General features: G+C 39.5%; 2 protein-coding genes across 5 annotated transcripts in view; one reads left to right on the forward strand and one right to left on the reverse strand.

Moving 5' to 3' along the window:
* Window positions 1-26,766, reverse strand: part of Sybu (syntabulin) — a gene marked incomplete at both ends in the record, with an annotated part of 107,446 nt that overhangs the window by 66,539 nt on the left and 14,141 nt on the right. The window contains 2 exons of the mRNA XM_031358118.1: window positions 2,120-2,330; window positions 4,209-4,295. Coding sequence (XP_031213978.1) covers window positions 2,120-2,330; window positions 4,209-4,295 — 298 coding nt within the window. The remainder of the gene's footprint in view (window positions 1-2,119; window positions 2,331-4,208; window positions 4,296-26,766) is intronic.
* LOC116081431 (protein SMG5-like) overlaps window positions 1-26,766 on the forward strand; it is a 136,232-nt gene that overhangs the window by 9,093 nt on the left and 100,373 nt on the right. For 2 of the 4 annotated variants that reach the window (XM_031357977.1, XM_031357978.1), the window contains exons 1-2: window positions 7,846-9,053; window positions 23,383-23,463. The gene's annotated coding sequence lies outside the window, so the exon portion shown is untranslated. Of the gene's footprint in view, window positions 1-7,845; window positions 9,054-23,382; window positions 23,464-26,766 lie in introns of those variants that run through there. The other 2 variants (XM_031357981.1, XM_031357979.1) reach the window with 2 other exon arrangements.

Below are 26,766 nucleotides of genomic sequence, written 5' to 3' on the forward strand. Positions count from 1 at the left end.
TATGCTATATATAAGTATATATATATAGAACAACTATATATATTTATATAAAAAACTGTATATATACTTGTTTTGATTGTATATAAAAACTATATATATATGTATATATATATATATTATCTCCTTACAAATACTCATCTTGAAGTCAGTCACAGAGAATGTCAGTATGTGCAGAGGCTATCAGGAATAAGTGTGGAGCCCATTTGTCCACACAGAACTGGACATCGTGCTCTATGCACACTCATTCAGAGTGAACTCAGAACTCCACAATGGTGTTCAAGTAAACAACTATGGGTCCAGTAGCTTCCAGTCATTCTCTTCACCTCAGGAGAGTACTAAGTAGCTCTGAGTGAGTTTTAACTAGATTTGTTCATTCCAACGAAGGAAGGAAGGAAATTCATTTTAGAGTATTGATACCTGTTTTTAGAATGGAGCAGAGTTTTGAGGCTTCATAGAGGAGAAATATTTAAACACTAGACACCTACATATCTAAAAATATAACTGTCGTGAATGCATGCTGTTAGTTAGTCTGAAGTGATGTTTCCCATGACACTTGTTTTAAACACTTGTTTCTGCTCTGAATGGAGTAGGCTGCTGTGCACTGCTAAGTTAGAACATTGGTCACAGCATACGGATTCACTTATCCATCTCACACATCTCACACATCTCACACGTGTTCTTTTAATCAGTTTGAAAACTTTGTACATTCCAAAACATCCTTTATAACAGTCAGTCCTTTAAATTTTACCCAAATTTCTAACATTTCTTAAAAAAACAAAACAGAAAACCCACATGTCTTTTTTAAGTTATGGTTCAGTACCAGAAGGATTGTCCACTGATACCAGTAAGATTTGAGGAACCATGAAGAGACTTGTGTCCTTAAACGATGCTTCTGACCTTAAAGAAAATTCTTAGTTATATGCTGAAGAGACAACCATAGTTCATGACATTAAGAACCATCAGATATTAAAGACCTCCAAATTGTACCTCTGTACTAGGGGAACATTTAGGTAAATGATACCAATGAATCTTTCAGAAACTCTACAAAAGAGGTGTCGTTCAGTATCAATAATTCAAATAACCCAATCCCAAATGCTGTATATGTGGAACTTTTTAAGCACTGACATAAAGCCATAGTCAATGAGTAGAAAAATGATTACCAAAGGTCATGTAACATTATATAGAAGAAAAATAAGCACATAAAAAACACCTTGGGCTATGTGTTAAAAAGTATGTACATGAAACATTAAAGAATTCTTTGTTGGCTACTCAGAGAAACCCTGTCTCAAAAAACCAAAAAAAAAAAAAAAAAAAAAAAAATTCTTTGTTTAGATTTTACTCTTATCACAAAATATGTGTATATATATGTGTGTGTGTGTAAATATGTATACATGTGTGTGTATATATACATGTGTATATATATTAATATGTATATATACATGTATATACATATACACATATATAATACATATGTATATATACACATACAATCATAGATATATATACACACATACACACACTCACATACAATACTACTCCAAAATTTGAAAACTCTAAAACTGCAAACATTTTGGCTCCCAAGCGTTTCAGATAAAGAATCCTCAGCCAGTATTTATTGCCCCATTTAACAGCTGTAACAACTGAGGTTCACCAGACTTAAGCAACCTGATCAAGATCACATACCATCTAAGTGTAGGTCTGGGATTCCAGCCCATCCTGGGAATCAGGTCTGGCTGGTACTAAGCCTCAGTTTTCCCCACAGGACTAGACCTGTAGTACAGTTCTCCTTAATCTTCATTTCATTTGTTAGAAGTTAGTTTATTTGGGGTATTTCATAACCAACAGTACCTAGAATTATAGATATTACTAGTATACCACCCAAACTAATGTAAGTTTTAGATTTAATAAAACAACACACTTTAAAATTTTAGAAAGAAGTTGAATTTTACATTTAATGGTAAGAAATTTAACTGGGCTGAGCCATAGAAAACTGCTGTATTGGTAGCTTACAACAGCCAGAAAGGGTCAGTGCAAATGTCTTAGGGACAGGAGAAGCCTAATTCTAGCTGAGAGGCCGCATCTTTCCTGCCTGCCATGGTGGCTCACAGCCTTAGTGTACCTGAGCAGAAGCTGTTGCTGCTAATCGTCCTTGCTGAGCGTCCAGAGCTGCTGGGGTTGAACTCTCTACTTTCTTCCTCAGAAAAGGGAGACTCCGAGGCTGGGGAAACCTTGTTCTGCTGCTGCTGCTGAGGCAGATGGGGCCGCAGAATCAACCGGGGAATCCGGCTCCTGGAAATCTCCTTCTCATGATGCTGTACTCTCTGCTCCTTCTCCAAATTGGAAAGCCAAAAGAAAACAGTCATTTTCTCTTTGCCCTTGCAAACCCCAGTTTCTGAGAGGTCCTGTCTCTGAGCACTGAGCCCTCTCTGAACAGTCACAGCAGTCTGTATATGTGTTTGAACTAAGCTCCCTTTTGAGCCTGTGAATATCACTAGTGCAAGTCAACAGGACACACACACACACACACACACACACACACACACACACACACACACACACGCATCAGTATCAATGCCATCCCACACCTCCAAGCCACTCCTGGCTCACCTCCTCACTCTGCCTTTCTACCACCTTCAAGCTTGAGCTTCTCAAAGGCACTCACAGTGCACCTACACTTATTGGTTTGTCTTTTCCTTTAGACTCTTGTGTTATTCCTGAATTAGCTGACGATTTCACTTAAGTTTTTCTGTCTCCTCACACACTAGACCTGTGTACCTAGAACAATTCTTTTCAAATGGATCACACACTTATCTTTAGAACCCCTCCTCTTCCGGACAGCCTCTTAATTATTCATTAATATCCTGGTACACAAGGCTTGCTGCCAACAGAAAAGCAAACACATCCAATACCCAGGAAAATGGCTCCACCTTTTACATCACATCTAGCCTTTGTTTTTCCAAAAGGACAACCAGGAGAGGAAAAATGTCTCCATTTAGAAATCTACTTTTAAGACCTTGCCATACTTTGGTTTTAAAAAAAAACTGCATCAGAACTATATTTGACAATGTTTTCAATTTAAAAGTCTGTTTTCTTGACATCAAAGATGGCTCAGTAGGTAAAGGTGCTTATAGCCAAGCCAGACAACCAGAGTTCAATCCCTGGGACTCACATGGTAGAAGAGGAGGATTCCTGCAAGTTTTTCTCTGACATCCACACATGCCATGGCACCCACAATACTCCACCCCACACACAAATAAATGTTATAAAAACTAAGTTTTGTCTCCACCCTTAGCTCATGTAATGCGTCTTTACACCCTAATCTGTAAGTATCTACTTATTGATGTACTTCTGTACAGATGGAGAACCGGAGGCTCAAATATGTGAAGGCTGGAAGAGAGAATTTCATCTAGAAGAGAGAATTTCAGACAGCATTTTTGGGGTCACCACTACTTGGCAGTGTTAAGCCAGATTCCCAGGAAGAGCTTTATTTATTTATTTATTTATTTATTTAGCAAAAATTCCACAGCTCCTCCCAACCTCTGTAACTAAAAGAGGGCTTCGGCTAAAGTAGCAAATGTCATTTCCCAATATGACCTCCTACTTATTTCCTAAGCTTACCAGGATAGGTCAAGGCCAAAATGAACACCTCTGAGAGGCCTCCGCGGGGAAAATCCCTTGCAGTCTGGAATTTGGCTCAGGCATCGGTGCCATCCTCCGGCTGTAAGCCACACCCAGCCTCTGGATCTGTCTAGCCCATCAGTCACCCAGCAGGTATCCCACACCAGTCACACTGCTTGGCACACTGTAGACTCCTGAGATGGATCACTGTCACGCTGCAGTCTTTATTTCTCAGTCACAAATACACCAAATTCCTTTTGCACATTACACATTCAAGCAAACACATGACACCAGCTAAAAGCTTCACCTCAAGCCACAGCTTCAGGAGCTAGGATTAACCCTCTAAAGTCAATCTTTTAGATCCTCATATTAATCCCCCAAATCTCTTCCTGTAGTGCCACCTCCCCATCTGCCACATCCCATCACCATCGGATGGCCCTCTGCTTCTCTGCTCTACTCAGCACCACTCACTGCTTGGACTCTGAACGCCAGGGTCCACCTCTCACCTGGCCCTCTCCTAGGCAAGCTGTGCCCACCCTGTCTTTTACTAAAGCACCTTCGGACCCTGTCACCGAACCAGGTCCCCTTACCTTGCTCTCTCGGAGGGGCCCCATCTCGCCGCTGCCTGCCAGCTCCCCGCGCCGCCGCCGCCGCCGCCGCCGTCCAGGAGGAGGCACCTGTGAGCACCGAGCGAGGGAGGAGACAGCACTGAGTCCGAGACTGCGTGAGGCTGCAGCAGCGGGCTCGCCGCGTCCCCGCCAGCGGTCGCGCTCGGCTCCGAGGGCGCGCCCGCCGCCCCGCCCTGCGGGGCACGCGGTGCCACCGCCCGTGGCCGCTCCGGAGGCGCCTCCCGGTCTCCGCCTTCACCTGCGGCCCGGAAGAGCTGCCTGGCACCTCGGAGCGCAGCACCCACCAGGTCACCCGCCACGTCCCGCTCTCAGCGCCCCTCCCTTCCAAGCCTAGCCCGACCCACTGCGGGCAGGCGGAGGCTTATTTGCAGTATTGCCAGCCCAGAGGTGTCCCTTGGTCCAGGATTGGCAGGGAGTGAAAATCGAATGGAGAGGCTGAGAAAAGCTGCGACATCAGACGGCCAAGATGGAGAAGGAGGGAAAGTCACCCTCCCCACTCGCTGTCCCCCTGTGACCTCTAGGTTTTAAGTAAACATATGATTCTCTACAATGGCTTCGCCGGAGGGTGGTAGTGGTGGTGGTGGGGTCTCCTGGTCATCCTGAAACCCAGCCAAGCCTATGCTAGGGGATTGATACAGCACCTGGGTTGTCGGACGGACCTTTAAGGCTGCAGTTCTCCTTGGAGGGGTTTGTGTCAGAAGGACCTAAGGTGGCGGGGAAACACAGCTGACACCAGGAGGCAGGAGCGGAGACACAGCAGGGAGACTCATTCCCAGCTCTCTCAACTGCTGCCTGACTACAAGTGAAGGTGGTCCTGGAATATACTGTAGAGGAAACAGCACACCGGTTCTTACAAGCTGAGACTCTCCTTCAAGTTGGCTCTTGTTAACACGAGGGATAATAATATCCACCGGAAGAGCAGTTGGGAGGGATAAATGAAGACAACAAAACAGCTGTATCCTATTGAAAAAGCAGAACCTTCCAATGGGCGGCTAGGTCAGGTCCAGCTGGTCCAATTTCTGCAGCTATCTTTTATAGGACAGGCAGAAAAAAGCGTTTGCGATGCTTTAAAAAGCTCATCTTTAACACGCTCAAAATGTCTCAGAGAACAGAATGGTTGACAACCTTGCTGTGCTATGCTCAAATCCTATTTGGTGATAGGCTTTCAACATTTATGACCTACACAGCCTTCACCCAGGTAGAGAATATTCTAGGTATCAGTGTGAGCAGTGAGCAGTCTCACTCAGGATCTTATGTGCGAGGATTGTGATTATAGGTAATGTAGCCCAAATTCCACCATCCAGCTTGCATTCCTTTGAATACCAACTCTGAAAACCAGGAATGTACTGAGTTCACAGAGATCCTAAAGTTGAAAGATTAGTGGAATCCATTTGTTGGCTTCCTAAAACCCCAAGAGATTATATTCCACAAATCTTTATCCTCTATGATCTACTTAACAGAGACATAATCTTGAGATTCTCTGGAGCAGAAGAGGTGACTAGTTCATCCTTTCTAAACCCATAACTCTTTTAACCAAGGTAGGCCTAAGAGGATTGATAAAATTTATTATTTCTAAAACTATGTGCCCAGTTTTGTAAATTACAAGGTAGGAATGAACTATGGACATCTGCATTCCCTGAGAACTGAAAACTGGTGGTTAGCAACCTTTATGACAGAAACTGTCCATAGAGACGGGTGCTGAGATCAGAGGCAGTTTCTGTCTAGTTCTCCAAACCCAACTTTTGCTTTCCAACAGCACCATTCATAGTGACTCAAGCCTTATTCCATTCTACCCTGGTAACAGGACTTAACTATGACCCTTCTTATCAAACATCCACCCTCGCTCTCATTTGGTATCTTCCTTTGGAGTCTGATTGCTCTTGAGTTATTTCCAAAGCAAGCCAGTGAAGTTGTTCGGTTTCCAGGCTTACTATCTTCTTTTCTAACCAATTAAGGTTTTGGGGGGGTTTGTTATGTTTTTGAAAAAGCTTTTATAGAAAACAAATCGCTCACAGCCTCATTTGATTTTGTCTGGTTTGATTTGTTTTGTTTTGTTTTGTTTTTTTGATTGTTTTGGTGTCCTTTTTGTTTGTGGTTGTGCAGGAGAATGAAAGGGAGGGTCTTGGCAGTACTCTGCCAAGAAAGTGTTTGAGCGCTGAGGTGATCTTCAGCCCTCTGTTAGGCAAACCATGCTTCTCCACTAAACTCCTCAATCTCTCCCTGTTCCCCTGCAGGTAGTATGGAAACCTCCCAAGATGGCACCTAGGCTTTTCAAGATCTGACTGCTGTCTTTGCTGTCTTTTTTCCTGCTTCCCTACAGGTGTTCCCTGCCCATCTCACATCCCCTCAGCCTGCTGCTCTCTCTCCATACACACATGGCTGTTCAGATTGTAGTCTTTAGTTCTCTGGAGCCCTCGTGTTCTTCTCCCTGTAGACATTTGCACAGCGCTGATACCCTGTTTATGCTTCTCACACCCTACCCACCCACCCTCTTCTACTCTGAAAGAGAGTAAGTTTAATTTTAGACAGGTTTTTTTTTTTTTTTCCAGGAAACCTCCCAGACCCCTGTAGGACACCTGTGCTTGCCCTACAAGAGTGTTATGACCCTACTTCAGAACTCCCCCCTCACTTGTTTTCATTGTGGAGTGTAGATACTGCCTGCCACAATTCCTTCCACAAAGTAGCATCAATGCATACCTGCCAAATGAATGAATTTCACAACCCCATATAGGGCCCACTGGTAGAGGATGAAAACATAGATGCAACTTGTGTTTAACAAATGACTCAGATAAAGCTGTCCTTGTATTGAATGATGGGATGGGTGCCTAAAAAAAAAAAAATCCAACATGTGTTCAGTGAAAGCTTTTTACTGCAGAAGGGCAGGCACTGAGAGGCTGTGCAGTAGCCTCGCTGTCACCATAGCAACCTTACCGAGGGAAAGGCTGATGGTTTACTGTTTAGATGCCTCTTAGCTCTGTACTTTTGGAAGCCAAGCCTGTTTTTCTGCTATTCTAAAAGTCCAGTTTTTACAAATAATCGGTATCTATGTTGCCTTTAATTCATTCAAGTGTTTCACATGTCATTAGGAGAAATGTAATATTTGGCTTATAGGATCCAAAAGACATAATCTAATATAGTTTAAGATATTCATCTTTGATCTGCCTGTTATTAGGCAGCACTTTTGTTTTATACTTAAGTCCTTTATTGTCTTGGTTTGTAATTTTGTGGCATTTTCTTGAAGAAAAAAAATCGAGAGTGTTTCCTGGATCTTTAGAAAACATAAATTGCTTTGGAAGGCTTGAACCCTTAGAGATTTTAAATAATATACCTCCTAAGCCTGGCAAGAAATATAGGAGATTCGGTGTTATGGACTGGAAGAAAAGCAAAGCCTGTGTACTTACTTCCCAAATCTAGGAATTCTTTACGTGAAATTTGTAATGAAATGATCTACACTTTTAACATTGTCAGAGCCTTTTCACATAATATAATCTTATACAAGTTCCACAAAAACATTTTGCGACATGTAAGTGGCCAGCTGCTGAAGTCAGATGAATGATAAAGGACAGGTTTTATTGACAGAGACCCCCACCTCCCCCAGACTGAAAACTTCATAGAAAAGACAATACAGATCCACTGCCAAAGAGCAGCATAAGATCATATGCTACACATGCCCTTTCCCTCACGTCTCACCTGCGTATGCCCCGGCTGTCTTGGACTCAATCAGGGCTGACAAAGCGCGGTCTCCTAATCCTATCAGCGGTGCGAGCAAGCGCTGCCGTCTCTCGGTGACCCGATGTTGGGTGATCTGCACAGCAACAAGGAGCAGCTGACGTGCTTTACAACACGTCATGAAGAAAAGAAACTGCATTCTGGGGCATCCTGGGATTTTTTTTTGTGGTGGGGTGGAGACCCATATTTTTCTTACCAGGGAGAGAGCTGCCTGTTTTCCTGTAAGAGCTTGTGTGAGTGATCCACCCTCCTCTTATTGTATGTGTGTTATTGTTAAGCTATGGTTAAGGTATTTAGATGCTGTAAACTGTGAAGGCTAGGATTACGCAAGATCACTCCCTGAGGATGGGGCCCAGACAGTACTTGGGGCAGAGAGGAGTGGGTAACCTGAGGCAGTGTGGCATGAACATTCATTGGATTTGGAATGTGCCAATTATCTGGGATCTGCAAATGAGTTTTCAGTTAGAGATGCTTCTAAGTGAGGGAGAGAAATTAAGTGAAGTCCAGATGAAGGGGCAGAGGTTTGGGCCCGGGGACTTGGAGGCGTGAAGGATGTATTTTTCTGCCTATCTAATGGGGAATCAGAAGTGAGGTAGTTTCTCATATCATGGTATCTGACGTCTGTGGCCTTTTGTCCATTTGTAAGAACAGGGTAAGAAACTAGCCAAAACAGGAACGGTGACTGTATTAAACAAGGTGGCAACAGAGGGTGGGACAAACAGCTGTACAGTGATTGGAAAAATGGATCATAATGACTGAAAATTAGTTGCCTGGAACGGATGAATGGAAAGCTGAGCATTCAGGTGGGAGAAGGCCGAGTCTGGCCATTTCCCTAATGAACTGCCTCCGATGACTAGACAATCCGTGGGCCTCAGAGATGCACTGAAAGGGCACAGGAAGTCGTCTATGAGGTAGGCACCGGAAGGCCTTAATCCAGATGTTGTATTCTGGGCCTGAGGGGGAAGCAGCTGAGTCTGGAGGTATAAGAAGGGCAGTGGAGAGGTCCTCCAACCCAGCAACAAAGCTTCCTCGTAAGGAGATGAGGGGTGAAGGCCAAGACACTCTCACATCTGTCAGGTACTTCCTCTAGGGGCCCTGAGAATTGCTTCAGCACCCACATTAGTCCAGGCTTAGAAAAGGCATTTATAGTATCTTTTCAGGAAGCAGATGTATAGCTAGACCTGATTTACATTAAGGGTTTGTTTTCCATAATATAACTTATATGTAGGACTTTGTACTTTTATCACCATTCACTTTCTAGTAAACACCCTTTCAAAAATAATTCTGCCTTTTTTTTCCCCCCCAGCTAGAAATTGGGGGAAGGGCTGATTTTGAAATTTCTACTCAAAAGACCAGAGCATTCTTGCAAAACAGAACCGAGCGCCCCTAGCGGCGAACTGCTATGACAGCTGTTGCAGGAGCCCGGGGAGTTAAGGAGCTGTTTGCAGGCCTAGGGGAATATGGAAGGAGGTGGGAGCTCAGAGGTGCTTTCCGGAGAGAACAGAGAGCCAAGTACACCTTCACAGAGGTAGAGCTGAGGGCAATCCTGATTGCTGCTTTTATTCTCGAAGCCTGCTGTGCCATTGTTATCCACCAGTTTACTTCACTGCTGTCATCTTGTGACCTAGTGAGTAAACACAGCTTTGCTGTGACCTATCTCCTCCCCTAGGCTACTGCAGAAAAATCTGTAAGAAGATAAACGTAGAATTCGGGAGTCTGGACAACGTTTTTCTGATCTCTCCATGTGTCTTTCATTAGTCACTTCTAGAAAGCCGTTTAATCAAAGAAAAATTGCCTTTGAGAGAGATAACTTTCGTATTAGTTTTACAGATACTGAGATGACATCATCAACTAATTTGGCAAATGAAAGACTAAAATTGTTCATTATGTCACTGGCCTGATATCTATGATCCCCATGGTCTTTCTGTTAGCTTTGTTTTTCTTTTGTATTTCAGGCTTATTTACTGTACAACAATACAGCATAAAACTGATAATAATATTCTAAGTAACCTATGGCATTTGGGGATCTGTGGATGCCATTATACCTGGCAGTTTTGATGGACTATGGACTGGAATGCCATTTGTTTTCCCAAGAAATTACTCACCTCCTCTTGTCCTCTGATTGGGCCCTGATCTGAGATAGGTAGGGCTCCCAAGCTTCTTTACCACTGCACATAAACTACTGGGACTACTTCTAGGAAGCCTGAAAGCTCCACCATGGCTTCCCCCCAAACCCCCACACTCCCACCCTGGTGACAGCTATAGTAGATCAGATTTTAGGATGAGCTGCCTGGTGGTTCCTGAAACTAAGACTGGGAAAATGACCTTTAATTAGAGGCTGGGAGGAAAACACCTGTGCCTGCTGTTGCATTAAGCTGCCCAGCTACTGGCTGGCCTCCTGGTGATGCTCCCTCAAGAGACAGCAGGGAGAGGGAAATGAGTTTCCTAGCCTGCACAGAGGTGTGTGGTGAATAGGAAATGAAAGATACAAGGGCCGGCATCACACAGCCCTGACTGAAGTCAGTTGTTTGCCTCGTTTCTGACTGTGCCACCTACTGGAGTTGTTTAAGGACCCCCTAGGGCTCAGCTGTAAGTGCAGGTTGGTTGAAAAGGAAGACCCAGTTGCACCAGTTAATGTTTTTGAGGAAATTAAGTTCTCTCTGCTTCATTTTCACTCCTATAAAATAGACTTAATAATAGTAATTAGCTCGTAATACTGTTAGAAGGATTAGACAAGTCTAGTATTTATGCCTGGCATCTGGTTAGAGTTTCCTAGATATCTTGCTCGGATCAAACTGTTCTAACTACTATTGCTGCCTCCTGTCTTCTGGTTTCACATTTGCCTCATCGTAAAGCTCTTCATTTTTTTTTTTTTTAAATCAAAGGAGAAAATGTTTTGCCTACGTGGATTGTTACACAAAAAGAAGGGAACAGAATTTCACATTGGAAAAGTGGTTGATAAGCCTTTCCTACCAAAGATAGATTAAAACTGGTTAAACAGAAAGGATGGGGAAAGGCCAGATACCTATCATCCTCCCATTCTCTCATTTATTGATGGCATTGATGTTCCTCCTCTGAACTAGTGTCTCCTGTTCTTTAGGGTCTAATAGCAGAAGCGTGGGCATAGCTATGACATACCATTCTGGAAGTTGGCATTATGTTAGAGAGATGCCAAAGGGGCTTGTCAGAATTTTAAGTTAGACTGGGATCTGAAGCAACTAGGGATAAGTTTTGAAATGAGTTTTGAAGAATAAACAGGTTCATGTATGATTCTGGCTTCTTAGAATTTCCCCTTACCTCTCCCTCCTCCCCCTCCTTCTCCCACTCTCCTCCTTTCTTTTTCTCTCCACTTCCCTTCTCCCATTTTTTTCTCCCACTCTTTCCTGTCACCTTCTGTCCCTCTATCCCTCTTTCCACTCCTTCTCTTTTGACCCTTTTCCTCTTCTAGTTTCTGCCTACTTGTAAAACATCTGTTAATCAAATGGATTGATGCGGACAGAAGCTTTGAGCTCACCTTGAAGGACTCACAACTCACTGCCCGTAATCTTTTGGGAAAAAGGAATTTGTCCTAGAGTCTTGACTGGGTACAAACAGCACCAAGTACAATATGTAGCATCTCAATCAGCTTTTGTTAATTAACATCATTTAAAAATTTTAAGAGGATCATGTTATACTTCCACCTATTGGCCCATCACTGAATTTTTCCTTTGATGTCTAGGTTTGTGAAGAAATCTTCATAGCATATTCAAACCTCCTTGGCATTATTTCAGACAACTTCCAAAATGTAGGGCTCCATAATTGTGTGTCAGTGAATGAGATGCCCTGAAGGAGACTGAAGAAGTGTTCTTTCTCATTAGGCATTGCTGAGCTGTATCAGTCATGTTAGCATTCCTAAGTCTGTAGTTTTATTTGTAAAATGCATATGTGGTCTACTTCATAAGTTTTTTCCCCTAAAGATTGAATTCTCTTTCATATATAGAAACATATTCAGGTTGGGAATTCAATTAAGAGTCCACCGTTTTCCTCCCTTTAGTTTCTGCTTTTCCAATTAATAATAACCCTGGGAAAGATAAGCTATATGATACAGCTTTAGCTAATCAGTGAGCTAATTCCTTCTACAATATTAATGACAAACAATCTTCAGATAGCTCCTATTTCACCTACTCTCATGTGTCTACTATTTCTATAAAATTAATAGGCTTGATGTTTTCAAGCTGATGTTTCTTTAAGCTGTTTTAGTTTCATAGAAAGATTAAGTAGGGAGTACGGACTACCCATCAACACCTACAAGAAGCCCCATCTTTTTCTTTTAATAGTTTGAATGCAGTTCATTTCCCACTTGCTTAATTGATTAGATAGACTCATAGTCTATTTTTGAAGAAGGTGAAAATAGGTGCAAACACAACGGGTCTTCCCTGCTCCCCATCCCCTCATCTGCTTAGATTGTTATCTGGGACTGTCCCTGCCCTATGACACTCCACAAGTACTAGCCATTTTTAGCTGGCAGCTCTTGCCCTAAATCCCAGATGGCCTGTGTGCTGTTACTCTAGTGGCTAGATTTGACCAGAATCCTGACTTATGACCAGCCTTTGGAGTAAGCACTCCTGTTTTCAAACGTACCCTTTCCCTTCTGATTCTCTCTTCCCTTTCAGCACGTGCTTAGCCCATCCTTCAAGCATTGGCATGGCCATTTCATTTGCCCATCTTACTTTTCCTTCCTGGGTAATGCTTTTCTTTTCAGTTGCTTCAATGACTATTTGTAGGTAGATCATCTATAAATTCTATAAATACATATATTCTATTATATTTTCTACAATCTACTTGGATATCTCTGCTTATATGTCCCAAAATGCCCACACATGCACTCTATTTTTAATCAGATTTATAGCACGTCCTCTGCAGGTGGATCTTACTTCTACATTCTCTAAGGTAATAAAGGGTTTCACCATGTAAACCCAGGGATCTTGATGACTCTATTAACTATTTTGTCTCCTCCACTTCTACAAAGAATTATCTTATCTTTCTTACCTCCTAATTATCTTTGAATTCCTACATTTCTCTGCATCTATTTCTTCCCCAATCTTAACCTGGCCTCCCAGACTTGACCACTAGAGTAGATTCTCCCAGTCTCCAATCTACTGTGTGACTCTGTAAGGCCCAACCAAATCCTTTCATTGCTTTCCAGTGACTTGGAGATAAAGGTGTATGCATATACACTCTAGCCCCGGCCCCATACCTTTGAGAAAGCACAGAGGCCCCTCTCCCAAAGCTCTCTTTACAACCCCGTCTCTACCTGTAGTCCTTATCCAGTTTCTCTTGCCCTTTATATACACTCATTAGACAATCACACTTGCTTAAGTCAGAGCACTTGTCCTTGTCCTGAGAAGAGAGAATGATTTCTTGGTTTAAAAATGCTCTCTATATTTTGGTATGGTTGTATACTCCAATAGAAAAATAGAGCCACATGCAAGATATGATAATCAGAAGCTAGGTTTGCTTCAGGGCTTCTCACATGAGTTGAATAGCAATTCAAAAGAATTTTTAAGTAAGCAAGTGAAAATAATGATTTCCAAATTGGCAAACTTGAAAAGCTTCTGCCTCAGAAAATACATATATTTTATCTTATGGATTATAAAATATTAATCTTAGCTTCATTTTTAATGGGTTCAATTCTCTTGGGTGAGAATTCAAAGAATATGCTTTGAAAAACTATTCCCCTGATTCCTTGTTATGGTTTTTCCTCCTCTTTTCTTCTATCACTTATTAGAATTTTAGTACTAAAATTCTAGACAAGAGTTTATTCTTTTAAACTCCAGCATTTAAAATTTTAAATATTCACATATTCTCATTGCTACATTTTTGTTATAATAAACTCAGCCGAATGTACTATTTTCATATATGCATGTATATGTATGATTTCAGTCGACCTATTTTGAAACTTGGAAAAATAAAAACTAGTTACTAAGGCAGGGACTATTAGAAAATTTCATGCTACAACACTACTGTAAATATTCTCCGAGAGCTGTCAGTTTCTCAATGCTTGGGATACTAAATATAGATGTGTGGATTTCCTAAAGTCAGTGTGCTTGTGGTTCCTTTAATAAACACCTGGAAGGTTTGCATCTAAATGACTATTTTTATTTCTGCCTACCCTCGTGTTAGTCTTATCTGCAAACTTCTACGTTCAGAAATTCCTTTACAGAAACAGATTGTGAAGTGAAAGAAATAGGAAATAAACAGAATTAAGGACCTTCTGGGTTTGTTTGTTTGTTTGTTTGCTTGCTTGCTGTCTTTTTATTATGCAGAATTGGAAATTTGCAAAAATAGTGTCCTAAAACAAGAAGGCTCTTCATTTGTAAATACAGTAAAGATGAAGCCAATAATGACCACTAAGTATGTCTGACTCTTGTCTAGGAATTGGCTAACAGTGATACTCTTACTAAATGTAAATCTTATACCTTGAATCCAAGACTTTTAGTAAATGTGATTTTTATTTATTCCACAAATATGAATTGAGCCTTTTTTATTTACCAAAACTCCAGTAAATACTGGGAGAAACTTAATCAATTTACCATGATAATAGAAAATAAGTGTAATTTCTCAATTTTATTTGACTCCCTTGCATGAAACCCAAGCAATGTTTGAATTGCTTTGTGGCCATGGAAAGTAGAGAGAACAGTGGCTATAACTTAAACTCTAAGCCATGATGTGGTGTGGGTTGCTCAATTTTCTGTTTTGTTTTGTCTTTGTGATATTTTTAAATTAAATATTAAATTATAATGATTTTATCATAGGATGAGCACATGACCATTTGATATTAGTATAAGGACCCATTTCCAGCTATAAACTATATTTTAAGATAAACCCAGAATGAATTCACATAAAAATATGGCAAAAGTAAAATTTATTAACCTGAAATGTGTTTTACTGTTTCAAGTTAAAAGTTATAATCATATGAAAATTACCTCTTTAAAGAGAGTTCTTAACTGAATCTTTTGAATCCCTTTTCCGCGGGGCATTGCTGTTTCTATAAATATTAAAACTAGCGTTAGGAAACATGCTAGTGGCTCTAGTAGTACTCTTTGCTCCAGACCATGCAGTTCTCCATAATTAAAGAAATATGAAAGGGAACAGTTCACACCAGAGCTTTAAGTAGAAATGTCATTTTTTTTTTGTTTGTTTTAAATCAGTAAAATTATGGTTACCCTTTAAAACCAAGGTTTTCTGGTTGTGTTTTTGCCCAGAAGTAAATTGTCTGTTTTAATGATTAGCAAGGAAGGCTGCCAGCAGATCTTTTGTGGTGTGCTCAGTGTGTAACCTCTTGCTCAAACATTCTCTTCCTGCACTCTGACTTCAGCCTTTCTACTGTTATCGCTGAGACTGGAATTGGCTGCAGAATACAAATCGTATGATAAGTATTGGGGAATTTGTCTTTGTGGTTTTCCAGCACCACTGCCAAACTTCTTGCCTAGAGATCTGTGTGAGGCTTTTCAATCCGAAACCTTTGAGCAATTCTGTTTTCCTGCCAACTGGGAGGCATCCACATGATTGAATTGCAGCAGCCCTTCAAAGAGATTAATACACATTTCCAGTTCTTTGCATCTTTCTAAGGCTTATTTATTTGTTGATAACATTTTATGCTCAATAATTTTAAACACTACAATGTGTCTTCTTTATATGTATTCTCAAATGTGATGCAAAGAATTTTGAATAATATTAGTTTAAATGAGTTTTTCCTTTTTCCTTCTTTCTTTCTTCCTTTCTTCCTTCCTTCCTTCCTTCCTTTCTTTCTTTCTTTCTTTCTTTCTTTCTTTCTTAATATCACAATTTTTCCTCTATTTGGGCTAACACTACTGGAAGAAGCTGCCTTAGTGTCCATTCTTCATTCACTGGGTGTTCCATGTAAGGTCCATTCCTCATCCCTCTCTAAGGTACTGTATGTAGCACACTTCAAGAATGAGGGTAGCCCATCACACTGTCCTTCAGCATTGTTTACAGAATAGATCTAATGTCTCCATGATGAGTGGACTGTGTGAGACAATGCTAGGTTAGTCAGCATCCTCAAGCGGCTTTGCTCTTTCAGCCCAAAAGTTCCAAACCCTTCTACTACCCTCCCCTAAACAACATGGTCACTTTTGTCACCAGCCTAGCCTAGCTCCCTACTCTGGGTACCAAGTTCAGTGCTACCTTGCTTTATATTGTTGTCGTAAGCATTGTGATCAAAACCAACTTGGGTAGGAAAGGGCTTACTTCATCTTACTTTTAAGTTAAAGTACTAAACCAGGAAGGAATGCATGAGAAAGGTCTTTGCTTGTTCTATTTTTTTTTTTAATTGTTTCTGATTTCTTTGGCATTGTCAAACCTGTTTCTACAAAGATTTTTCAATTCACAATGACAAAGGGAAACTATCTACTGTAAGAAATTAGTCTCACAGAAATAATGTCAACAGACCCAGTGTTTTAAACTTATTAGAATGTTGAGGCTGCAGCTGAGTCCTTGCCTTATATGTTCAAGGCTCTCCATATGATACCTGGCCACACCAAAAAAATAAAAAATAAAAAGCAAAAATAAATAAAAGAAAGAAGAAAAAGAAAAGAGAAAAATGAAAGGCCCACACAGAGGTAGTGGTGCATATCTGTAATTCAGGTACACAGAAAGTAAATCCAGGAGATCATCATCTGCTTAGATTTCCAGGCCTGCCTGGGCTGTATGAGGGCCCATTTCAGAAAAACAAACAAACAAACAAACATGTGTATTCATAGGTAGCAACTCTTTAAATAACTACAACAAATGATTGAAAATTAGAATCAATGCTAAGGGTTTTCCACTTGGGTTCAATTCCCAGAGCCCACGTGGCACCTTACAACTGTATAACTACAGGTCCATGGAATCCAATACCTTTCTTCACACAGACAAAACACAAATGAATATAAAATAAAAATAAATAATAAATCATTGCAAAAGAATCAATGTCATCACACATTAAAACAGTGTACTTACTTGTACACACTAGTGTATACTTACTTTACACTTTTTTTTTTGGATTTTGGTTTTTCGAGACAGGGTTTTTCTGTATAGCCCTGGCTGTCCTGGAACTCACTCTATAGACCAGGCTGGCCTAGAACTCAGAAACCTGCCTGCCTCTGCCTCCCAAGTGCTGGGATTAAAGGCGTGCATCACCACTGGCTGTATTTTATGCTTTTTGAGAGGGAAATCTTATTATGTTGCCTGGGCTTGTAGTCCTGTTCTTCCTGTCTCACCTTGCAAGTAGCTGGGATTACAGGCTTATGTGACTGCATATATAGGACGCTTTCTTAAGAACCACAATGCTGGACTTGTAGCCCTGTGGTAAAACAGTTACCTTGCATTTGTAAGGCTCAGGGCTCTAGGCTTTAGGTTCAATTCCCAGCATAATCTTTTACACTCATCCAGTTGGTCTCTTTTCAACTTAATAGTTTAACATTTGGTAAAGCAACCTCCTTGACACAGAGAATTTGGATGATCTCAAAGTCAAACCAAAAGCACTTGTGTTTTATAGCTTTATGTTTCTAGTAAGTGGAAAATAAATGTACTCACTCAATAGTGACCATTACATCTGACTCTATTTATTTATTTATTTATTTATTTATTTATTTATTTATTTGATGTTTTCTTTATTTACAATATCTCCTTTCTCAGGTTCCCCTTCAAAATAAAATAAAATAAAATGAAAAAAACAAAAACTAAAACAATCCCCTTTTCCCTCCCCCCTCCCCCTGCTCACCATCCCACCCTTTCCTGCTTACTGGACCTGGCATTCCCCTACACTGGGGCATAGAACCGTCACAGGGCCAAGGTCCTCTCTTCCCATTGATGACCGACTTGGCCATCCTCTGCTATATGCATGCTGTTGGAGCCATGAGTCCCCCCATGTGTACTCTTTGGTTGGAGTTTTAGTCCCTGGGAGCTCTGAGGGTACTAGTTATTTCATATTGTTGTTCGTCCTAAAGGGCTGCAAACCCTTCAGCTCCTTGGGTCCTTTTTCTAACTCCTTCATTGGGGACCCTGTACTCAGTCCAATGGATGGTTGTGAGCCTCTACTTCTGTATTAGTCAGGTACTGTCAGAGCCTCTCAGGAGACAGCTATACCAGGCTCCTGTCATCCAGCACTTGCTGGCATCCACAATAGTGTCTGGATTTGATGATTGAATATGGGAAGGATTCCCAGGTAGAGTTGTCTCTGAATTGTCCTTCCTTTTGTCTCTGCTCTGTAGCTCTGTAGTTAGTCTCTTTATGGTGCAAATGAAGTTAAATTTACTTTCTAAAATGTAGTGTCCCTTAAGTCTGCTCTACAATAGGCTTCTAGTTTGACAATAGGAAAAAAAAGTCAGCTATGTTCCCTGTTACCCATGTAGACAATGGCAAATATCTTGAAAACCTGCTACCTCTTGATTGACCTTAGGGGTAGGCAGTTCACATTCTCCATGCCTAAGCTTAGTGTTTGCTGCATTTCACTGCCTGTGCTTATTTATATATTTTTTTGTTTTGTTTTGTTTTGTTTTGTTTTTTTCCAGCAAGGAGTCCAGGATGCTTTGGCAAAAGAAGCTCTGTATCTCACCTGGGTCCAATTTGCATTTTTCTTCTGCACATAGAGAACAAAAACAAACTTGCTCATCACAAGCCTACCAGCAGACCTGCAGGAGCTCTTTAGTCCTGCCGGCTGCTTTAACTCTTTACAGACTAGCAGCCATTCAGCTCTTCTACTTGTGTTTTTCACTTCCAAAGTTTTTTTTCCTTTCCAAATCTTATCGTTCCTTTGTATTGTTAATCAGGAGCAATATGTTGGATTGTGAGCGTGAGAAAGCCCCAAATAAGTATTTACAATTATTAACTTGATGTAAAACACATAGTTCTTTAAAATGATTTCTCAAATCTGTTTTTTAAAATGTCTAGTGATAAAAATCCCAACTACATTCGCCATGTAGAAACATAAATGTTGCTTGAAGAAGGCCAGAGAGGGGTTTCAAAGAAATCCTAATGTTTTAAACCAAATAGCCAATTACCCAGATAACACTGAGAAATGATTTCAATACATACCTAATTCCAAGACACATTTGGATATTACCTACTTGAGTTGGCTTATTTTGATTAAAAAAGTATAGTTATTGCCCTACATTGGTCCTAAGGTTAAAATAAACCTGAACTAACACTTTTTACTTGTGCATTAGAAAGTAAGGAGGCATTTTGGTTAGGGTTGGAAGACAACTGTGTTAGATATACATTCTCAGCGAGTGTCGCAAATACTCCAGGCTGGCTGGGAACTTGATAAGTAGTTGAGAATGACCTTGAACTTCTGATTCTCTATCTACTGACTCCTAGGGTCACAGGTATGCTCAGTCAGACCTGCTTTATGGAGTATAGTTTAGGGCATGCCAGGCAAACATCCCACCAAATGACCTACGATAGACCTTCTCTATAGACATTTTGGAAAAAATATTTTTACCTTTAGTAAATGGTTTCTATCAGTGCTATTCTGAGAGGTGGCAAGTCAGGGTACCATTTGTTTCCTTGATTATATCAGAAGGATAAGTTTGTAGCAAAGTTTCTGAACTGTGTAGTGAAACATGTTACTATTATGTCTTATCTCAAATAATCCAGTTGAGGTTCATTGCTGTTATCTAATATCCTAATATTCACACTAGCTATTGTCAGTGTCTATCAAAGTTTATTTTCTGTCTCAAATGAGAATATATTCCCCTGGGCTCACTAGGCAGTTAAGCAAAGATAATTGGTGAGCTCTGGGCCAATGAGAGATGCTGTTTTAGGCGTGATGAGCATGAAACCTGAGGTTTTCCTCTGAATTTCACACATGAGCTCACAAGTATAGGCACATTTACATACACATAATTTTAAAAAAGCAAAAAAAGCTATGATTTAGATAATAGCAGAACCCAAATGATTCACACGTGGCATATATCCAAATAGTATCACTATTATCATCAATAAGATTTTAATTATTAATAAGACTAATAAAAATGTATAAGCACTTAAGCTAATTGTGCTGGGCAATTAATCATTCTGCACAGTGCTGATGATGGTGTTTTCTGGCTCTGCACATTGTGTACCTGTCAACAATAACGAAAAATTTGAAATTTTAAGGCAATGGAGTGTTTGTACAATGGCTCTAATCATAAAAAAAAAAAAAAAAAAAAGAGATGCTTGCTGACACCTTGAACTACTTCCCAGACTGGATTGCTTGGCACTTAGTCTCATATGATGCCTAGAAAGAGAGAGGTACTCTATTACAAAACACTAACTGTAGCATGTATCTAACTTCAAACTTCATTTCAACAGGCAATGAATATAAAATCATTGAGTGTTTTTGGGGAGCCAGTACTTTAAAACAGGATTCTGTTGAGTCTAGCCACATGTCAAAGTTTGCAGTGAGCACAGGGCATATGCTACTACACTGGACAGAACACTCCAAACATTAACAGCAACCAGTTGAATGAAAGAGGGCCGATTTGTAGTGTTTCCTAATAGACTTTACCATGACCAAAGGTTTTAGTTTAAATGGGTGGGACTGTTTTGTGGGTTTGGAGGAATTTATATTTCTTATTTTGATGGGATATAAAAGAGACATATTAGGTTAAAGGCAACAAGCTCCATTTTTCTTTCAATTAATGCAAACAAATTAATGGAAAGCTCTCCGTTGATGCATCTGAGATGGGAAGAAAAGTCAGTAGCTTTGTGATGTGTAGTTAGAGTCTTCAGCCTGTGTCAGATGACTCGTAACCACACACATATCTGTGAAACTGTTTTTCATGTTTTAAAATTTTTAAGTGATTCCTCCTGCTGGTGCAGTCTCTTCACACTTCATCGCCCTTCCAAATAAGCGACCAGGAGGCGGTGAAGATTTCATGTGCTGAAGGCTCTGAACCAATTCTCCTCAAATCCAATCCATCTATTTAAAAGACAAATGAGTTTTATTCACACTTCTAATTTGGGATCCACTAAAGGCATTTGGAGTTGCGGGGAGAAATAAGATGCCTGCTGTTCAACTTTTCTTTTCCACAAATTCTCCTCACTGAGAGCTTGTATGTTTCTTGCTAAGTTTCCAAAGCACATGAAATTCCTACTAGAAACCGAGTAACTATAGCACACTATGTAAATAGGAGCCATGAGCAACTGCTCTAAGATAAAAGATGAATACCAATGCAACCACCATAGTTTTGAGTGCAGCGCACTGTGCCAATAGCAGGAACTGAGCGGGATCAGGAGTGGAAAAACCCAGCAATAAAACAATTTCTTTGAAACGCTGTGGCTGCATAAACTCACTGAGCTGAATAATACCTATTTGTGAGGCTGTTCTCCACTTGGAGGATATTTAGAATTTCCAGCTTTCCCTCATTAGCAACCACCCACCTCCTACAACTCAGTTAAAGAGTGACAAGTTAAACATACCTCCAAATCCCCAAATGTCCCCTGGGAAACAAGACTCAATCGAGGGCCACAGCTTTATTCAAAAATCTAAAAATTAGACATTTAAAATATAACATTTTCTTTAATATCAGGGCTAAGTTAACTAATTTGATAACTTCATAGACATTATGTACTTGTAAAAGTTTATAGCTTTTGGGAAATGCAATAGACCACATGGCGTTCTTTCTCTCCTGCCATGCTTTCTCAATCAGTGGGTTTTACCTTTTACTTTGTCTTCCAATTTAATGTTAAATACCTTATTTTACCTGGAATTGGTTTATGTATGAGAATCTCAGCTTTCATAGTAAATCAATTGTCACATACATCAAAGACAAAGGAGATGTAGTTCCTTGGACTCTCACAGATATATATTCAAGTTTACTGAAATTGATTTACAATGACCCGCATTCCCCAAATAAAGTACAAAGATTATGTCACTACCATCAATGTGGAAGAACTAGAAGAAAACTTGAGAATTCACATCTTAAGTGATACCACAAATGCCTCCACCTCCATAAACTTTGGTGAATGAACAAAATCTCAAAACAGACTTTGTGATTCTTTCTTTGTTCCCTTAAAATAAGCCCAGACACAGGATCTGTTTCCTATTACATGAAACATTTGGATAGTTAAACAAATAATGGTTAATAAAGAATAGTGTGGATTTTAGTCATTTTGCTTGTATATTTTTTAAATGACAGAATAAATTGATAAAGAAAATGGTAACATAGCAGAGGCTAGAGTAGATTTTTCCTGTACTTGGTATGCATATGAGGGTGTCAACTTTAGTATAAAATCAATTATTTCATACCACCATGGCTGAGAAGATGTAGCATGCTGTTTAAACTCTCTTAGACATATGTCGAAGGTGTACAGTTCATACAAACTTCCTCAACCTTGGTTATTTGCTTTAACAAGAGCCTTAAAGAGACATTATTCTAAGTACTGATGTTAAAGCTTTCATTTGTTGATAAACACTATGCTAGGCTAAACAAATGCTCATGCATCTAACAGTAAGGGTTGTTTGAGGTGAGGTTACAACTTACATCTGATAAGGAAAAGGAGGCTCTGTGTGTTGAAACTGCTTGTAGAAAATGATGACTCTGGTAAAAATAAACTTCCCTTCATATAATTTGAATGCCAAAATTCACGTTCATTCTGGGAGGTTTCCTGATTCCCAGGCGACTCTGAGTGAGTGAGACCTGGCCTGATTCCACGGGCCTTTGATTTCAAGGAGGCTAATGTTTTTTTGGCAAGGCAGCAGAATTTTGCCAAGAGAAAGAAAGTGCAAGAAGGACCAGGATGAGGAGGAAGAAAAATGGTGGTGGGAGTAGGAGGAGAAAGAGGAGGAGGAGGAAGAAGAGGAGGAGGAGGAGAAGGAAGAAGAAGAAGAAGACATTAAACAGTTGTTCAGGTTGGAAGAAGGTACAGAGAGAGGTGGAGAGGGAGTGGAATTGGAAACAGAAACAGGAAACCAGAGATTTTTTGTGGTGGAGGCTTTCCAGATTAAGCTGGTAAGGAATTGTGTATATGTTATGTTATGACCTGTCCCACCTCATGTAACCACGTGTTTCAAGCCTCTAGAGACTTGACTTGAATATTAGGGCTCTAGGTATTTATACCAATATTATCTAGAAGTTAAAGAAAAATTATCTTTTCTAATTTTAAAAGGAAAATGACTGTGGTGAACTTAATGGGCCAATTAAGGAATTTTATAAGTTTTAACTATATTTTCATTGTCCTATCATGATTTCTCTAAAACCTAAACCCAGAATAATGTTATCTGATCAATTTTGTCTGTATGTAAACATGCTAGGAAAATAGAGGGTAAGGTTGGTTTTGAGGGAAGTGTCAACCTGTAGTTTTACGATAAGAAAAGTAAAAGCAAAACCCTAATTTTCATGGTATAATTTTAAAATAGCAAACTACTGTACTTCTCTTTCAGGCCATTCCTGCCAAATATGAATATGTTTTAGAAGACTACAATATGAATGCAGTTCAGACTGAGGCAAGGCCATGCTGAATGGTAAATATTTTATTTCCAATCCTAGAGTCCAACAAAAGATCAATAGTGAAAACATTTGGGCTTGTAACCCAATCTCAGAAACTTTTGTTTGAAATTTCTCTTAACTTTTGTTATGGTATTTTGCAAATAATAGTAAATATATATATTTAATTCAACTATACTAAATATTAAGTACAAATGGACTAAAATTTATTCACACGTTTGGCACTATGTGTCTAAAAAAGGAGAACACTGAGAACAAAAATGTTACTACCAGTGGGAATTCAGACTTGTTTCCCTGATGTGCTTAGCTCTATAAAGCAACTGATCTGTAAAATTGGAAATATTTATTGGCATTGGTAAAATAAGCTGTAAAATCTGATTGAACAGATTGCATTTATAGGGTGTCATGTCTACCAAAGCATTGTATTTCAAGAGGAAAACATCTTATTATTTTTGATTTAATATTACATCAGTTTTACACAGTGTATGTTTTAATATCTGAGCTGTAGTTGAGAAATGAAGAGACATATATCACAGTATAAACCATTTTTATTGGCCTTCTCCTCTCTAGACCTTTTTTCTCCTATTTGTTCAAGGAAAATGCTAGTCAGCCAGCAGGTACTATTTAAACATGGAAGAATACATTAATTGACCTTAGAGTTTCTATTTAGACGCTTATTTGTTAGCTTAAACAAACCTCTGTTGTTTTATGACTATTATCTTTGTGCAAATACTATTGACTGACCCCTTTCCTAGCTATAAATTTGAACTGTGAAATCCATGTGTGGATGTGCAATACAGAGCTTTAACACTTAATGAAGGACACCAATCATCACCTTTGCCATTATTTTAAATTTAAAGGTGGAGATCAAGGCTTAAGTAAAACAAAGAAAAGATTAGTAATAGTAATAAAAGTATGAACAGATCACAAATTTATTTATTTTATTATGTAGAGACTAGTCTTTTCTTTTATTATTCTGTTATAAACTATGGTCAACACATGTGAATAAGAACATATGAATAATAGCATCAAAACCGTGTGTCAAACAGGTTAAGTTTTACCTGAAGAAAAAATTTTGAAAATGAGACTACACTATTTTTTTTAAATCCCACAAAACTACATCCTTAATATTAACTCAGTTTAAATATTATATACATACTATCTTACCTCTTAGGATGATGCTTTCCTATAATATTTAATACTGTATAAGGATTCTGTAAAATTACTTTGTGAATACTACTGAATGAAGTCTAAAGGATATTTCACTTCTATAACAGTGCTTTCTTCATCATTTAAGTATAATGTGTTAAGTGAAGATTGAATATGTTTCAACTCTTCCAGAATACGTTTCACCAACAGCCTTATTACTTCCCTCCTATTGCTCTTGTTCTCTCTTTCCCTACCCCTGCCTCTGTTCTTTTCAAGTGTAATATATAATTCAAAAGGACAGGAAGGGAAAAAAAGAAGAAAAACAGAAAAGAGAAGACGAGTAAGGGAAAGGAGGAAACTTTAGCATGGAATTTCTCTTCATTGTGTAATAAGTACAAAAATTGGCTTATTCTTTGTAAAAGATTAACACCATCTAGTGAAAATTATTTACTCTCCTCAATTTATTGTAGAGCAAGGAGGTATGAAAATCTCACTTTGATGTGTGATCCTGGTTTTCTTTCTTCAGATTAATTCTTTTTTGGCAGAGTGGACTAATTTTGTATAGAAGAAACTATACTTTATCTAAATCATATTAAATCGGGGACTGTTATTTTAGCAACATTTGTTCCCTTCTTATAGGATCAGTAAAGTCTAAAATCAGAGGAAGGCCTATGAGTGCACATTTCATAGGCTTCTTATTCATTATTCATGCATGCCATTAGAAAAAATGGGCACTCGTTCAGATAGCTGTTCTGAGCAGCCTATGCAGCCTCCACCACAAATGTGCTTTTTCAGTGAGGTGAAATGTTGCTCACTGAGGAAAGCAGAAGGTCTTTCTTGTCAAGGTCTTAGAGTAATGCTCCAGAGAGTCCTAAGATCCACTAGAGTTTAAGTTTCCACCCTGTGAAGAAGGCCAACAGCACTTCCCCCTAAAATAATTTGAGGGAGAATAATTTGAGAAGTTTCAAATTAGGTTTGCTCTATGTGTTTCATAAACTTTTAAAACGTAAAAATAGGAAATAAAATCGAAAGCTAGTCAGTTTTGGGAGAGTTTTCAGCACTTATTTTTTTGAGTGGAACAGGATTTATGATTTTTTTTTGAAAGATGAAGTATTTAGGATTTATGATTTTTGCAAGAACATGTAGCTGATTTGGGGTTTTAACAGAGTGGATGTGCACAGAAAAGTTCATGGTTATTTTATCAATATTCACTTATAAAAATGAAGGGTGTAGCTTCCTCCTCTACAAAACAAAAAGTGACTATTGCTATACCTCCTTTTGCATAACATTTATAAGAAAGCCAATAATGTGGGTGTAAGAGCACAGCATGCAGTTTAAGAATGAGGTTGTAAATATTTTTTCATTAAATTATGTTTTTTCATGACATGTACAATTTGAATAATGACTAAGACCTTAGTAATGGGCTAGAGAGATGGCTCAGTGGTTAAGAGCACTGACTGCTCTTCCAGAGGTCCTGAGTTCAATTCCCAGCAACCATATGGTGGCTCACAACCATCTGTAATGGGATCCGATACCCTCTTCTGATGTGGCTGTAGAGAGCAACAGTGTGCTCATATACATAAAATAAATAAATAAATCTTAAAAAAAAAAAAAAGAACAATATAGACATTTGTTCTGAATGTGGCCACCCGGAGCAGAAACACTTCCTCTGTGGCTACTGCTCTGAATAAATGCTTGAGGACAAGACAAACAAGGAATCAAGAAGGGGGAGCTGGGCGTGGTGGAACACACCTTTAATCCCAGCACTCAGGAGGTAGAGGCCTCTAGATTTCTCTCTGAATTCAAGGCCAGCCTGGTCTATGTAGTGAGACCAATTCTCAAAAGGGGGTTATGCGTTAAAGCTCCTTCCACAGACGCTGTACACATGAGAGACACCGTCAGAACAAGATCAGTCAGAAGAACTGTTGAACAACACAGGGAGAGGCCACCCTGGCCTGCCCAGAACTGACACTAAACAAACAAACAAAAAAAAAACCCAAAAAACAAAAAATCAAAACCAAAAAACAAAAACAAAATGAAAAGACCATAATAATGAAGCCGATAAAGCTGAATATTGAAGTGACCTCCTCCTTCCAACTTCTACATGTATTTTTGACTCGTATTTATCAACTTAAGAAAACTCTTTCCAGCCGGGCGGTGGTGGCGCACGC

The sequence above is a fragment of the Mastomys coucha genome, unplaced genomic scaffold, assembly GCF_008632895.1.
Source record: "Mastomys coucha isolate ucsf_1 unplaced genomic scaffold, UCSF_Mcou_1 pScaffold7, whole genome shotgun sequence".
NCBI lineage: Eukaryota > Metazoa > Chordata > Mammalia > Rodentia > Muridae > Mastomys > Mastomys coucha.